We start from the raw sequence: 14469 nt of genomic DNA, 5'->3' as shown, positions 1-14469 counted from the left end.
GTACGCTAAGTATGTGTGTTAGATAAATAAGTGTATGTATATATAAATATAAATAGTGTAGTGTGTTCCACAGTTTTTATCAAATGTTCATTAGATGGATTGCCTGAGGGAAGAAACTGTTCCTGTGTCTGGTCGTTCTGGTGCTCAGTGCTCTGTAGCGTCGACCAGATGGCAACAGTTCAAAGAGGGAGTGAGCTGGATGTGAGGGGTCCAGAGTGATTTTGCCAGCCCTTTTGCTCACTCTGGATAAGTACAGTTCTTGAATAGAAGGGAGGGTTGAACCGATGAGTCGCTCAGCAGTCCGGACTACCCTCTGTAGTCTTCTGAGGTCAGATTTAGAAGCTGAGCTGAACCAGACAGTTACTGAAGTGCAGAGGATGAATTCGATGATGGTGGAGTAGAACTGTTTCAGCAGCTCCTGTAGCAGGTTAAACTTCCTCAGCTGGCGAAGGAAGTACAACCTCTGCTGGGCCTTTTTCACAATGGAGTCAATGTGAATGTCCCACTTCAGGTCCTGAGAGATAGTGGTGCCCAGGAACCTGAATGACTCCACTGCAGTCACAGTGCTGTTCATGATGGTGAGTGGGGGAAGTGCAGGGGGGTTTCTCCTGAAGTCCACGATCATCTCCACTGTTTTGAGCATGTTAAGCTCCAGGTTGTTGAGACTGCCCCAGACAGCCAGCTCTTTAACCTCCTGTCTGTAAGCAGACTCGTCACCGTCCTGAATGAGGCCGATGAGTGTGGTGTCGTCTGCAAACTTCAGGAGCTTGACAGAGGGGTCCTTAGATATGCAATCGTTGGTGTACAGGGAGAAGAGCAGTGGGGAGAGAACACAGCCTTGGGGAGCTCCGGTGCTGATTGTACGGGTGCTGGTTGTGTATTTTCCCAGCCTCACTAGCTGCTGCCTGTCTGTCAGAAAGCTGTTGATCCACTGACAGACGGAGGTGGGCACGGAGAGCTGAGTTAGTTAGGGCAGGAGGAGGTTTGGGATGATCGTGTTAAAGGCCGAGCTGAAGTCCACAAACAGGATCCTCACATAAGTCCCCGGTCTGTCTAGGTGTTGCAGAACATAATGCAGTCCAATGTTTACTGCATCGTCCACAGACCTGTTTGCTCTATAGGCAAACTGAAGAGGATCCAGCAAGGGTCCAGTGATGTCCTTCAGGTGGGCCAGCACCAGTTTTTCAAATGACTTCATGACTACGGATGTTAAAGCCACAGGCCTGTAGTCATTTAGTCCTGTAATTTTGGATTTCTTTGGAATGGGGATGATGGTGGAGCATTTGAAGCATGAAGGGACTTCGCATAGTTTCAGCGATCTGTTGAAGATATTTGTGAAGATGGGGGCCAGCTGGTCAGCACAGGATTCCAGACAGCCTGGGCCTGGTGCTTTTTTCCTTTTCTGCTTCCGGAAGACCTGGCGCACCGAATCCTCGCTGATCTGAATTGCAGGTGTGGGGGAGAGGGGGGATGCAGGAGGTGTGAATGGTGAGAGTGCTTGATTGGAGAGGTGTACAGGATGGGTTGCAGGAGTTGTGAATGGTGTGAATGGTTGTGTAGGGAGGCGTTCAGGGCAGGTGATGGGTGTTCTTTCAAACCTGCAGTAAAACTCGTTCAGATCGTCTGCCAGTCGTTGATTCTCCACAGTGCTGGGGGGTGGTGTCTTGTAATTGGTGATCTTCTTTAGACTTTTCCACACTTATGCGGAGTCGTTCGAAGTAAACGGAGTCCTTATTTTTCCAGAATAATTCCTCTTTGCCCCTTTGATCTCTTTTCCAGTGTGTATTTAGCCTGTTTATACAAGACATTGTCCCCCTTCATGTAAGCATCTTCTTTGGCCTGACGGAGCTGTCTGAGTTTGCAGTGAACCACGGTTTGTCATTGTTGTAATTTAGTTGAGTCCTGATAGGAATGCATATATCCTCACAGAAACTGATATATGATGTTACGGTCTCTGTTCATCCAGATCAGTGGCAGCAGCTTCAAAAATACTCCAGTCAGTGAGGTCAAAACAAGATTGTAAATCCTGCTCTGCTTCATTAGTCCATCTTTTTACCGTCCTTAATACAGGTTTAGCTGATTTTAGTTTCTGCCTGTAGGTCGGTATAAGATGAACCAGAAGGTGATCAGAACGTCCCAAAGCTGCTCGTGGAACAGAGTGATGTGCATCCTTTATTGTGGTGTAACAGTGATCCAATATATTACTGTCTCTTGTGGGACATGTAACATGCTGTCTGTATTTTGGCAGTTCACGGGAGAGATTGGCTTTATTAAAGTCCCCAACAATTATTAAAATGGAGTCTGGGTGTTGTTGTTCTGTCTCTGTGATCTGATCAGCAAGTTTCTGTAAAGCTGAGCTCACGTGCGCTTGAGGAGGGATGTAAACACTAACCAGAATGAACGAATGAATCTCCCGCGGCGAATAGAACGGCTTGCAGTTAATGAAGAGTGTTTCGAGATTTGAGCAGCACATCTTCTTTAACACAGTTACATCTGTACACCACCATTCATTGATGTAAAAGCATGTCCTGCTGCCGCGCGATTTCCGCGTTGATTCTGCTTCGCGGTCCGCTCTGAATAGCTGAAAGTCCGGCAGATGGAGCGCGCTGTCCGGTATGGCGTCATTCAGCCAAGTTTCCGTGAAACACAGAGCAGCAGAGTGTGAGAAATCCTTATTTGTCCGAGAGAGCAGAAGTAATTTGTCCGTTTTGTTGGGTAGAGAGTGGAGATTTGCCAGATGGATGCTAGGCAACGGCGTTCGAAATCCGCGTTTTCTGAGTCTCACGAGCGCGCCAGCTCTTTTTCCCCGTCTGCGCGTCCTCTTGAAGCGTGTGATCAGTGCAGCCGCTCTGCCGACAAGAATGTCCAGCAAAACATCAGAATAGTCGAAAACCGGTGATATATCGGGTGTTGCAGAATGTCCAGCAATTCGTGCCTGGTGAAACTGTTTGCAGGAGTATAACTAAAGACAGGACAAACTAACAAAAACACAAAAACAACTGCAGAGCACGTCACGGAGGCAGCCATCCTGTATCTGACCCAATGACTATATATACACACACACACACACACATACACACACACACACAGACACACACACACACCCACACACACAGACACACACACACACACACACATATTCACAGTCATAGATTGAGACCACATATATAATATATAAAGAATATTAATTATCTATAAGAACTGATTCCCATTCGATCTGTTCCTGATCAGTAAAAAACTAGTATACAGATGCTGGTCATATAATTAGAATATCTTAAAAAAGTGGATTTATTTCACTAATTACATTCAAAAAGTGAAACTTCTATATTATATTCATTCATTACACACAGACTGATACATTTCAAATGTTTATTTCTTTTAATTTTGATTATAACTGACAACTAAGGAAAATCCCAAATTCAGTATCTCAGAAAATTAGAATATTGTGAAAAGGTTCAATATTGAAGACACCTGGTGCTACACTCTATTCAGCTAATTAACTTAAAACACCTGCAAAGGCCTTTAAATGGTCTCTCAGTCTAGTTCTGTAGGCTACACAATCATGGGGAAGACTGCTGACTTGACAGTTGTCCAAAAGAAGACCATTGACATCTTGCACAAGGAGGGCAAGACACAAAAGGTCATTGCAAAAGAGGCCGGCTGTTCACAGAGCTCTGTGTCCAAGCACATTAAAAGAGTGGTGAAGGAAGGAAAAGATGTGGTAGAAAAAAATTGTACAAGCAATAGGGATAACCGCACCCTGGAGAGGATTGTGAAACAAAACCCATTCAAAAATGAGGGAGGTTCACTAAGAGTGGACTGCAGCTGGAGTCAGTGCTTCAAGAACCACTACGCACAGACATATGCAAGACATGGGTTTCAGCTGCTGGTGTTGGTCCACTGTGTTTTTTGAGGCCAAAGGTCAACGCAGCCGTATACCAGGAAGTTTTAGAGCACTTCATGCTTTCTGCTGCTGACCAACTTTATGGAGATGCAGATTTCATTTTCCTACAGGACTTGGCACCTGCACACAGTGCCAAAGCTAACAGTACCTGGTTTAAGAACCATGGTATCCCTGTTCTTAATTGGCAAGCAAACTCACCTGACCTTAACCTCACAGAAAATCTATGGGTTATTGTGAAGAGGAAGATGCAATATGCCAGACCCAACAATGCAGAAGAGCTGAAGGCCACTATCAGAGAAACCTGGGCTCTCATAACACCTGAGCAGTGCCACAGACTGATCGACTCCATGCCACGCCACATTGCTGCAGTAATTCAGGCAAAAGGAGCCCCAACTAAGTATTGAGTGCTGGCTGTACATGCTCATACTTTTCATGTTCATACTTTTTAGCTGGCCAATATTTCTAAAAATCCTTTCTTTGTATTGGTCTTCAGTAATATTTTAATTTTCTGAGATACTGAATTGGGGATTTTCCTTAATTGTCAGTTATAATCATCAAAATGAAAAGAAATAAACATTTGAAATATATCAGTCTGTGTGTAATGAATGAATATAATATACAATATACAAGTTTCACTTTTTGAATGGAATTAGAGAAATAAACTTTTTCATGGTATTCTAATTACATGACCAGCACCTGTAAATCCAGATGACAGAGAAAGCTGTTGCAGTATATAAGAGGGTGTAAGAGAGCAGGTTGTGTTGATGCTAAATGATAATGAGGAGAAATGCAAGAGGAAGTCTCCAAACCTGTGCAGCCACTGTGTGTGAGCGGGTGGGGAAAAGTTTGGTGACACAGGCGGTGTTAAAACCCGCCTCCGACAGACCGAAAGCTGCACGCAGACCTGCGCCTCCCGCTCCCACCACGACAGCATCAAACTCATGGTCTACTACTGGATACTGAGTGGAGATCTGAGGGGAGAAAAAACAAAAACACACTGATCACACAAGACTACTGGCCTGCGACATCTAATGTTGTTCTTTAAAGTGACAACTACCTTAATAGCCTGCGATGGTGATGCATGTACAAGTATAAATGTCAATACTACATCCTGCATGCAAAACGAAAACGGCTAAAACCATATGAAGGAGTAGCATATATATATATACTTACAGCATCTGAGATTTTTGCATCTCCCCTTTTTCCATAGATGGAGAAATGCAACTTGCGGTTGCTCGTCTGGCACACTGCTGGCAGCTGAATAAAACAGCAAAAATTATTAATTTTAATAGTTAAACATCCATACAAAATCACATCTGTGATGTTTATCTATGTTTCAAATTTCACTGCTTTACCTTCATTTATTAAGTATTTATTCAATTCAAATGTAGCTGTATAGACAACCATATTGTTGCAAGGCAGCTTCAAAGAAAATGAATGTTTCAACATCTCAAGTCAAAGTTAATTTAAATTTCTTTCTGCTTGAATTTCTTCTTTACTAATTTTTTGCATTCTGTATATTAAAAAAAAATCTGCAATGAATAAGTCTGACAGTCTTTAAGTAAATGACAAATGGGATTCATTTTTAGTAAGAAAACATCATTGCAACACAACGTAGTGACAACAATCAAATCCATTCTGGTCTTTTCTGGTGACGTAACAGTGAGACGTCTAGTTAACGCTTCATTGTAATAGATAAAATATAGGCAGTGCGATTATATTGGCCACTGTTTGAGGATCGACTAAAAAATCATGCATCCAAACACACAAAGAGATAATATCTCATATAATAGCATGGTGATTTATCATCACATGGCTAATGCTAATGCTGCCTGCTTGACCTTCAATTGGTTCCTGTATACAAACTTGACTTCTATGAAACGCCACAATACATTAAGTGAGAAAAACCCTCAAGCATTACTGCTAAAAGGCAAGCTCTGTTAATAAAACAGCATAACATAAAACGTACACTTATGTAACAAATGTACGTATACTACGTAACACTGTTACTTAACCCAGCAGATGATGGTTACAAAACCAGCACAACAACAGGCTACAATAGACTACAGCGACGTCGAGTATAAAGCAGTTCAACTGTCGGCCTGCACTGGCCGAATGACATTAAAATACAAAGTAAATGAGAGGGCTTACAGCTTTAGATGACACAATTTTTTTTCCGAGGACACGGGAGGCAGCGCACACTGCGGCCATGTTGCGCGATTCTGACTGATAAACATGCAAGCGCTTGTGATGGAATCGGTTCTTTCGAACAGTTTAAATGATTCAGTGATTCTTTCCTCCGGCTTCACGCGCGGCGTATTGACTTGATTAGGGTTTTAGTAATATGTTGTTTATTGTAATCGCATATGTAGGTCAGTTTGTTGTAGCAATGATTCAGCTCATAAAACAGTCATGTAACTTTTCGCACCATCAACCAAATCTTCGGTTCACTTGAACAACTCCTACTTTTGTTCTCAGTTTATTCGGGTTATCATCAAGTTATACCAAGCACACACAAATTATATTTACGTAAAATATGTATATAAATGCTTAGTAAATAGTGAAATAAACAGGGCGTGCATTTCTTTCACGCGAACAATTAATTAATAGTAATTTTAAACGACAAATCTAACAACATAGTTATTTGTATAAATAAAATATTTAAGAATTTCACACTTAATTTAACACGAAAATTTGTCGGCCAAATGCAAACGCGCAGGCTCAACCAACTGATTGAAAAGATCCGAACGATTTGGTTCAAATGAACCACTCGCCGGATTCGCAGCTTCGTTGAGGACCGTACCAATGTTTGTCCACAGTGGGGGGACTTGTCGGTTAGTGTTGTCCCAAAAAACTAAAGCAAACATGCTTTGAAGCTGGGTGGAGTTTTTTACTGTAAATTCCACTGTATAAAATATAACCCTCACACTTATAAATAAGCGATATTTTTGTCCAAGAACACTGACGCAGGCTTCAGCTCTACCTATGTATGGAAGCGACTATTTGACCCTTTTTGATAAAGGACAAGTGCTTTGAATAACTACTTGCAAGGTAACTCGGACATTTGATGTGTTTTTGGATTGCCAACATGTATTGTGCTTGCATGACTAGTGGTAAATGTTCTTTGTTAAAAGAGTAGTTACTAGCCAAATCACACATGGATGTCGTGCAAACAGGAAGTGTCATATTTTTCAACTTAGGTCTTGCGCTTCGAATGAGAATGCAACTTTCAGTTTGCATAAGGATAGTAATGCATCACTATAAATTAAAATTAGGAAGTTGAGTTTTTTCAGTAATTTAATGTCAGAATTTACAGTTGCCTTTCCCTTTTTATATTATATTGGTCAAATGTTTGATGTAGATGTATGCATTTATTTTCCAGCTGCAGTCCACATGAATAACCTGAATGATCCTCAGGACTGGAATATAAGGCCAGAGAGGCAGGGTGATGGTGATGGGGACAGCAGCAAGTGGAACTATGCCCTCCTGGTGCCCATGCTGGGGCTCGCTGCCTTTCGTATGTACTACACAACACTATTGCTTCAGTAGCATGTAAATTGTGATCAATTGCATTTCATATTTTACTTATTTTTGTCTTGTGTTATGTCTTAGGATGGATCTGGTCCAAAGAGTCTCAAAAGGAAATCGAGGAGGCCAAGGTCAAGTACGAAAAGACCCTAGAGACGATCCAGAAGGACCTGGATGTGAAATACAGACAGACGCTCTCTGAAAACCACAAAGAAACAGCTCAGCTCCAGCTTGATCTAGAGAAGGAAAAGCTGCGGGTGCATGGCTACCGACAAGCCCTGGCTTCCCAGAGTCAGCAGCTCGAGGAGGAACGTCGAGGCTTGAGGTTGGAACGTGAAGCTCTAGAAAACGAAAAATCTAGATTGCGTTACGCAGGACCTGGTCACGCCCTTTTCCATGAGGCCCTGGAAAAGGAGAAGGAGCGAGAGCGGAGTGCTTCACTGGCTCTGAAAGACGTAGAGTACCGGCTGGTGGAAAGGCAGAGGGCCTTTTGCAGTATTTTGGTGCCTCGTGCGAGGAGGGTGGAGGTGGAGAAAGACCTTCTGGTTCGTACGGTTAAAGAGCCCCTTCTTGCACATCTGGAGATGGAGGACGGTCTCAGGGATATTTTTAAGAATGATCACAGTTGTGCTCAGTATCTCAACACAGATGAGCGCAGGAATGGCAGTCTGATGTGGCTGTATCTCAAATACTGGCGTCTGCAGCTCACGCTTCAGTCACACCAGAGAGCTGAGGAGGCTATGCTCCAGACAAAAAAGTGACACTGGGAGATCAGAAATGAATCTGTATCACTAAAATGATGTATTAAGAGCTCGTTGTCAATAAAGTTAATGGGAAGAGTAACTTAAAGGAGTAGTTTACCCAGAAATGAAAATTTGCTGAAAAGATGTAGATGAGTTTGTTTGTTCATCAGATTTGGAGAAATTTAGTATTACATCACTTCCTCACTAATAGATGCTCTGGGTGCCGTCAGAATGAGAGTCCAAACGGCTGATTGAAACATCACAATAATCCACAAGTAACCAGCACCACCCCAGTGCAGCAATTAACATCTCATGAAGAGAAAAGCTGCGTGTTTGTAAGAAACAAATCCATCAAGACATTTTAACTTCAAACCATTGCTTAAGGCTAAAATACGAGTCCATAATGCATAATATTTCTTTTTCCAGTAAACACAAAACAAAGGAACATTAGCAATTTGTCACACAGACAACAACATTCAAATGAACGGGTGGGGGGTCTTTTCACTATGGTGCCCGATGCATCCACATCAGTTGAACTTCTGTAAGGACCGCCCTGTAATCAATGCAAAGCAAAGCATTTTTAACAAATAAAACGTCTCCAATGGGCGTGGAAATAAAAAAAAACGATGCATTTCCAGAACCAGTTTAACCTGTGCTGAATAAATAATTCAGGACGGATAGTCATGAAATGATTCACAGTAAATCACAGCTTTAATTTATCAGTCTGTTCTGATCCTTAAAGTTAAGGTAAGTTAATATTATTACATGATGGCCTTACATACTGAATTATAAGAGGGCCTTCAATAATTTGGGTGTAAAGATAATAAAAAAAATCCATATAAGAGTTGGCTCATGTAAATATAATCACACCTGCTTTTGATGTCTTTCTTCCTTCATACAACCACCTAACAAAAAAAATGATTGAGATGGAGTTATTTTCTAACCAATTTGTTCTCTTTTCCAATGTTTGACCTGATCTGCCACTTAAACTACCTTTGCATTACTCTCTGTGTTAAAATAACTTTACCACTGATATTTGATACTGATTTTTAATAGCAGTTATATGATTTAATCTGTTAAGTGTTTAAGTATGCTATTCAAAGACTTAAATCTCTTGTATATTAAAATGTGGATACGTAAAATTATCAACTTATAATCAATCTGGTAACCCATGTGAGCATAAGCATTGAGTCTGAGGAATTTGGACTGCAGCACCCATTTCACCTGCTAGCTGTCATTATTACATACTGCACCTTTAAAGGGATAGTTCACCCAAAAATTTAAATATTATGTTTATCTGCGTACCTCCAAGGGATCCAAGATGTACAGTACAGACCAAAAGTTTGGACACACCTTCTCATTCAAAGAGGTTTCTTTATTTTCATGACTATGAAAATTGTAGATTCACACTTAAGGCATCAAGTGCTATTTGACCAAGAAGGAGAGTGATGGGGTGCTGCGCCAGATGACCTGGCCTCCACAGTCACCGGACCTGAACCCAATCGAGATGGTTTAGGGGTGAGCTGGACCGCAGACAGAAGGCAAAAGGGCCAACAAGTGCTAAGCATCTCTCGGGGAACTCCTTCAAGACTGTTGGAAGACCATTTCAGGTGACTACCTCTTGAAGCTCATCAAGAGAATGCCAAGAGTGTGCAAAGCAGTAATCAAAGCAAAAGGTGGCTACTTTGAAGAACCTAGAATATGACATATTTTCAGTTGTTTCACACTTTTTTGTTATGTATATATTTCCACATGTGTTAATTCATAGTTTTGATGCCTTCAGTGTGAATCTACAATTTTCATAGTCATGAAAATAAAGAAAACTCTTTGAATGAGAAGGTGTGTCCAAACTTTTGGTCTGTACTGTCTGTAGGTGACTTTGTTTCTTCAGTAGAACACAAATTAAGATTTTTAACTTAGAAGTCTTATAATGGCAGTCAATGGGCCATGGCTTTGAGAGTAAAAAACATACACAGACAAAACCAAATTAAACTCTACAGCTTGATACACGAAACGATCGGTCTGTGGAAGAAACTGAACAGTATTTATATATATACATTTTTTTATTAATTTTTTTTTTTACCTCTAATCCACATTAGTTCTGAAGGAACATATTTCAAGAAGTTGCTTTCAGTTGAGTCCCTTGTTGCACATCTGATAATGGAGCAAGGCCTCAGAGATATTTTTGAGAATGGTCACATTTGTACCAATTTACTCAATGCAGGAATGGGCGTCTAATGTGGCTGTATCTCAAATACTAGCGTCTGCAGCTCACGCTTCAGCTTCAGCGGCTATACTCGGCATACAGACAAAGAAGTAACACTGGGAGATCAGAAATGAATCTATAGCACTAAAAATATGTATTTTTAAAGACACCATTGTCAATAAAGTTAATGAGATTCAATTTTGTTATATTGGTTTCTTCGTGGGGAGATCTGAATGTGACCTTTTCCTGGTGTGGATGGAAATCCTCACATTTTATACTGAGAGGTTGTTACATGTTTATCACAGATTTAATTCATATTTATCCATGTAGATTATTTATTAAAAAATGACATAAAACATAGCAACACACACAGTTTGTCATGGAGAAAACAACATTTTATAGCAATGCACAACGCCGGGTTTATTGTAAGAGGTGAAATGCAAATAAAAGAAGAAAGAAAGTACCACTTAAATTAAAAGAAACAAAATCCCTCACTGAATTATAAGCAATGCACTGCAAAACATTCTTGAAAAAAATAAAATCATGCCAGCTCATGTCTGCAAAAAGGGGGTGGGAATTTAAGCTTTGCATTAATAGAACCGGTTTAACCAGCACTGAATAAATAGTTTAAGGTGAAAAAGCCATGAAAAGATTCATGAGGAATCACAGCATTATATGTGTCAGTCTGTTCTGATCATTGAAGGGAAGGGAAGTTAATCTTACATATTATATGAAGGCCTGAAAGAATTTAAGTGTAAGATTTTATATATATGTGTTATATATGTACCGTATAAGCATTACATTTTGTATTAATATGGTTATTTCTGGCACAAAAACATTGTCTTAAATCTTCTAGCACACAATCGTTTCAACTTCAACTTCTTTGGATGTAAAGAAAGACTATCAGCTTTCTGCATATTCTTTGCTTCTTTACAGAATTGTTCATGCAAAGGAGAATAAGAAATGAAATGGATTGCTTGAGGAGAAGCATTGAGAAAGACAGAAGGGAGGACAAAGCAATGCTTGTGATTCACAAGTTCCGCAGGTTGTTATATGCTAGACAAGACATCATTTGCAGCAATACTGTCCCATATTTTGCTCAGCGGACAAGAGAGCAAGAGTTAACCAGCATGGTCTCCAGTGACCCTATCGCACATCAACTCAATATAAAAACTGATCTCCTCAAGATCTTCCAGCATCCTGAACCCTGCTCAAGAGCCTCAATAAACACATGTGTTGAAGACTGGCAGAGAAAACTTAAGGATTTACTTGAAAATGAGAAAAAATAGATTGCCACACAGTTTTATAAGGAATATTTTAGGAAAAATCTGGACTAAAAAATAATTGCCTGTCTGTTCAAAATTGTCTATCAATGTAGCCTATAGTTTAATATGATTCCCTTGGACAAATCTACAGTTAATGTCATTCAGTGTACATGATTGATTTGTTAATTGAATTCATTTATTAAATAACTTAATTTTGACAAGCCTGTTTCCCAGACCTCATCAAATAAAGAAACCCTCACCTATAAAGACGCACTGGCGAAGCAAGAGTTTCAGATTTAAACATTTGGTTGGAAAGTGAAGCTGTAAAATACCAAACACTTGTATTGTTTCACAACACCCTGGAAACGGAAAAAGAGCAAGAAGGAAGAGCTTTAAGGCTTCTGGAGGACGTAGAGTACAGGCTGGTGAAAAGGCAAGAGATGTTTTGCAGTAATATGGTGCATTCTTCATGGAGGGTGGTGATGGAGAAGGAACTATTGGCTTATATAGCCAAGGAGCCCCTTCTTGCAGATCTGAAGATTGAAAACGGTCTCAAGGACATTTTTCAGAATGATTGCAGCTGTGCCGAGTCTCTCAACACAGATCCCCAGTAGAATAGATGTCTGATGTGGCTGTATCTCAGATAGTGGCGGCTGCAGCTCACTCTTCTATCACACCAGAAAGCTGAGGCTGCTGTACTCAACACACAGACAAAAGAGTGAGAGAGCAGAAATTAATCTATATCATTAAAATGATGTGTTTTAAAAGATTGTCAATAAAGTTAATTAGATTCAATATTGTGTTCTATTGGTCTCTTTGTGGGAAGAGCAAATTCAGATTGGTACATGTAGGCCTACACAATAGGAACGTGGGAATGGAGCGAGGCTGGTGGAGTAAATGATAATGAGCCACATCTACCCAGGGCCAGATTAACACTTTGTTGTACCCTGGGCAACAATATTCAAGGGCCCCATCATCACGACCCCGGGATCACCATAATATGGTCATATACAGAATATATTACTGTAATATACAGTTAATATACTCAATACATCAAGTTCTAACTGTCACCAGGTGTATTTTGATTTACAAATATTTAAATGCTCATAGAACTACAAATGCACTACTATGTCCCCTATCAAAGACATTCACTCACATATAATGCTATGAAAACAAAACACATCAGCATCTGTATAATCTGGTAAAATTGACCCACTACATTGAGAGGGAGGGAAATATTCCTCCTAAATGAATAAATAAGCAACCACTTTCAAACCATTGTTTATTTAACAACATTTATTCCCAATATAAATGTATTGAATTGATATAGCTATAACAGAAGACCACAGACAACACATCAAGAAACATTTTGGTCCTCAGCTCATTTTAAGCAGAAATCACCCTGACAGGGTGACCCTGTTTCCTCAGAATTCAACAAGGCAATCAAGTTATTAGTCCAACACAAACAATTTGAAATCTGCCAGTTTTCCCTCCACAACAATATACAGCATTTTAATAAAGCTGGCACCTCAAGGAAAAAATAAATAAATAAAATGCAGTATCACTATTATCTGCTCATAAACATTTTTATCCTAAGCTCATTTTAACTTGTTTTAAAATAGAACAACAACATATCACAGCACAATTAACCAGTTAAACATTGTAGTGCTACATAAACATTTAGAAATCTGTCAATTTCTCTGAAGAAGACAAGACAGAAATAAATGCTACATAATCTGGCAAAACACACAATTTTAGTCCTAAATAATGAGGAAGTGCATGTTTGAATTTGAAATGCCTTCATTTGGCAAACACATCTTACAATGGCTTTTTTCTGGACTTTGACTGTGCAAACTGGTGTACAGTATAACATCTTCAAAATCAAGGCCACTAACAAGTTCATGTCCAATAGCTAAAATAGAAAGTGCAGAGCCGTGTCTGTGACACAATTTCTCTCTAGAAGACAAGATAAAAATAAATACTACAAAACCTGGCAAAACACACAATTTTAATCCTAAATAATGAGGAAGTGCATGTTTGCTTTCATTTGGCATCTTGTAGAAAAGTCCTGGCTAGCTGAGTTGTCCTTGTCGTTGACGGAAGCTGACTTAACAGAACTGTCGGCAACATTAACAGGAGTGAAGAAATGACCTATTTTAGGTATATACTTTACATTTTCTGCGTTTCTGATGTCCTTTTCCTTTTTTAATTTCCGCTTCGCCCTCCCATTTAGCTTCTCCATGTCAGATTTTTATCTGTTGTAGCAACGCCTGACGTAACCCGCTCGGCGTAACATTTGACACACCTCATGCGGACTGACCAATGAGGAGAGGGTCTTAACTTGAGGCCCTCTCTTCATTGGTCATTCCGCATGAGACTGACTCTCAACCGCTCTCAACTCACGTTCAAAGTCATAGGCAGCGCAGCGTCTCTCTGTGCAGCGCAAAAGCCCGTGTTGACAGTTTGTTTAATATAAAGCAGGAGATTACCAGATACAGTATTTTGCTCGTGCCCTTGCTGCCCTGGGCCCTTTAGAGGTCTTGGGCCCCTGGGCAATTGCCCAGTTGCCCTTATGGTTAATCCGGCCCTGCATCTACCCCACTCACCGGTCAGGAGTCCCACGGAGGAGCTCCGGAAGGATAAAAGGAAGAGTAACGACAGTGAAGGACGAGAGAGGACCAGGCCTACACTATTTATACTGTTGTTTCATTATGTTGTATGCAGCAGAGGTCCATGAGGGGCTACCACTTTTACTTTAGTTTTCTGTTTGTTTATTTGATTATTAGTATTTTTAAATGTTCGCCAGTAGCACCTCTTTCTTTC

The 14469-nt window shown here is 40.4% G+C and overlaps 2 protein-coding genes across 4 annotated transcripts in view; one reads left to right on the top strand and one right to left on the bottom strand.

Annotated features, from left to right (window-relative positions):
• The window catches only part of sdha (succinate dehydrogenase complex, subunit A, flavoprotein (Fp)), a 15056-nt gene extending 8900 nt beyond the window's left edge, over nt 1-6156 (bottom strand). The window contains exons 1-3 of the mRNA XM_059509005.1: nt 6056-6156; nt 5078-5161; nt 4714-4875 (exon numbers count right to left, since the gene is read on the bottom strand). Coding sequence (XP_059364988.1) covers nt 4714-4875; nt 5078-5161; nt 6056-6115 — 306 coding nt within the window. The 5' untranslated portion in view covers nt 6116-6156. The remainder of the gene's footprint in view (nt 1-4713; nt 4876-5077; nt 5162-6055) is intronic.
• Nucleotides 6157-6722: 566 nt separating this feature from the next.
• Nucleotides 6723-8268, top strand: ccdc127b (coiled-coil domain containing 127b). Of its 3 annotated transcripts, none has more exons than XM_059510187.1 (3): nt 6723-6931; nt 7266-7421; nt 7517-8268. In XM_059510187.1, the coding sequence occupies exons 2-3, from the start codon at nt 7298-7300 to the stop codon at nt 8191-8193; spliced, it is 801 nt and encodes a 266-aa protein (XP_059366170.1). In that variant the 5' UTR covers nt 6723-6931; nt 7266-7297; the 3' UTR covers nt 8194-8268. The 3 variants fall into 3 exon arrangements, with proteins under 3 accessions (XP_059366170.1, XP_059366168.1, XP_059366169.1); XM_059510185.1 differs by lacking the exon at nt 6723-6931 and adding an exon at nt 6970-7017 and having other exon boundaries at nt 7287-7421; XM_059510186.1 differs by lacking the exon at nt 6723-6931 and adding an exon at nt 7047-7104 and having other exon boundaries at nt 7287-7421.
• Nucleotides 8269-14469: the final 6201 nt, after the last annotated feature.

This window comes from Carassius carassius, chromosome 25, assembly GCF_963082965.1.
Source record: "Carassius carassius chromosome 25, fCarCar2.1, whole genome shotgun sequence".
NCBI classification, from domain to species: Eukaryota; Metazoa; Chordata; class Actinopteri; order Cypriniformes; family Cyprinidae; genus Carassius; species Carassius carassius.
Note: the sequence above shows the minus strand (reverse complement) of the source record. Positions and strands in the feature narration are given on the sequence as shown.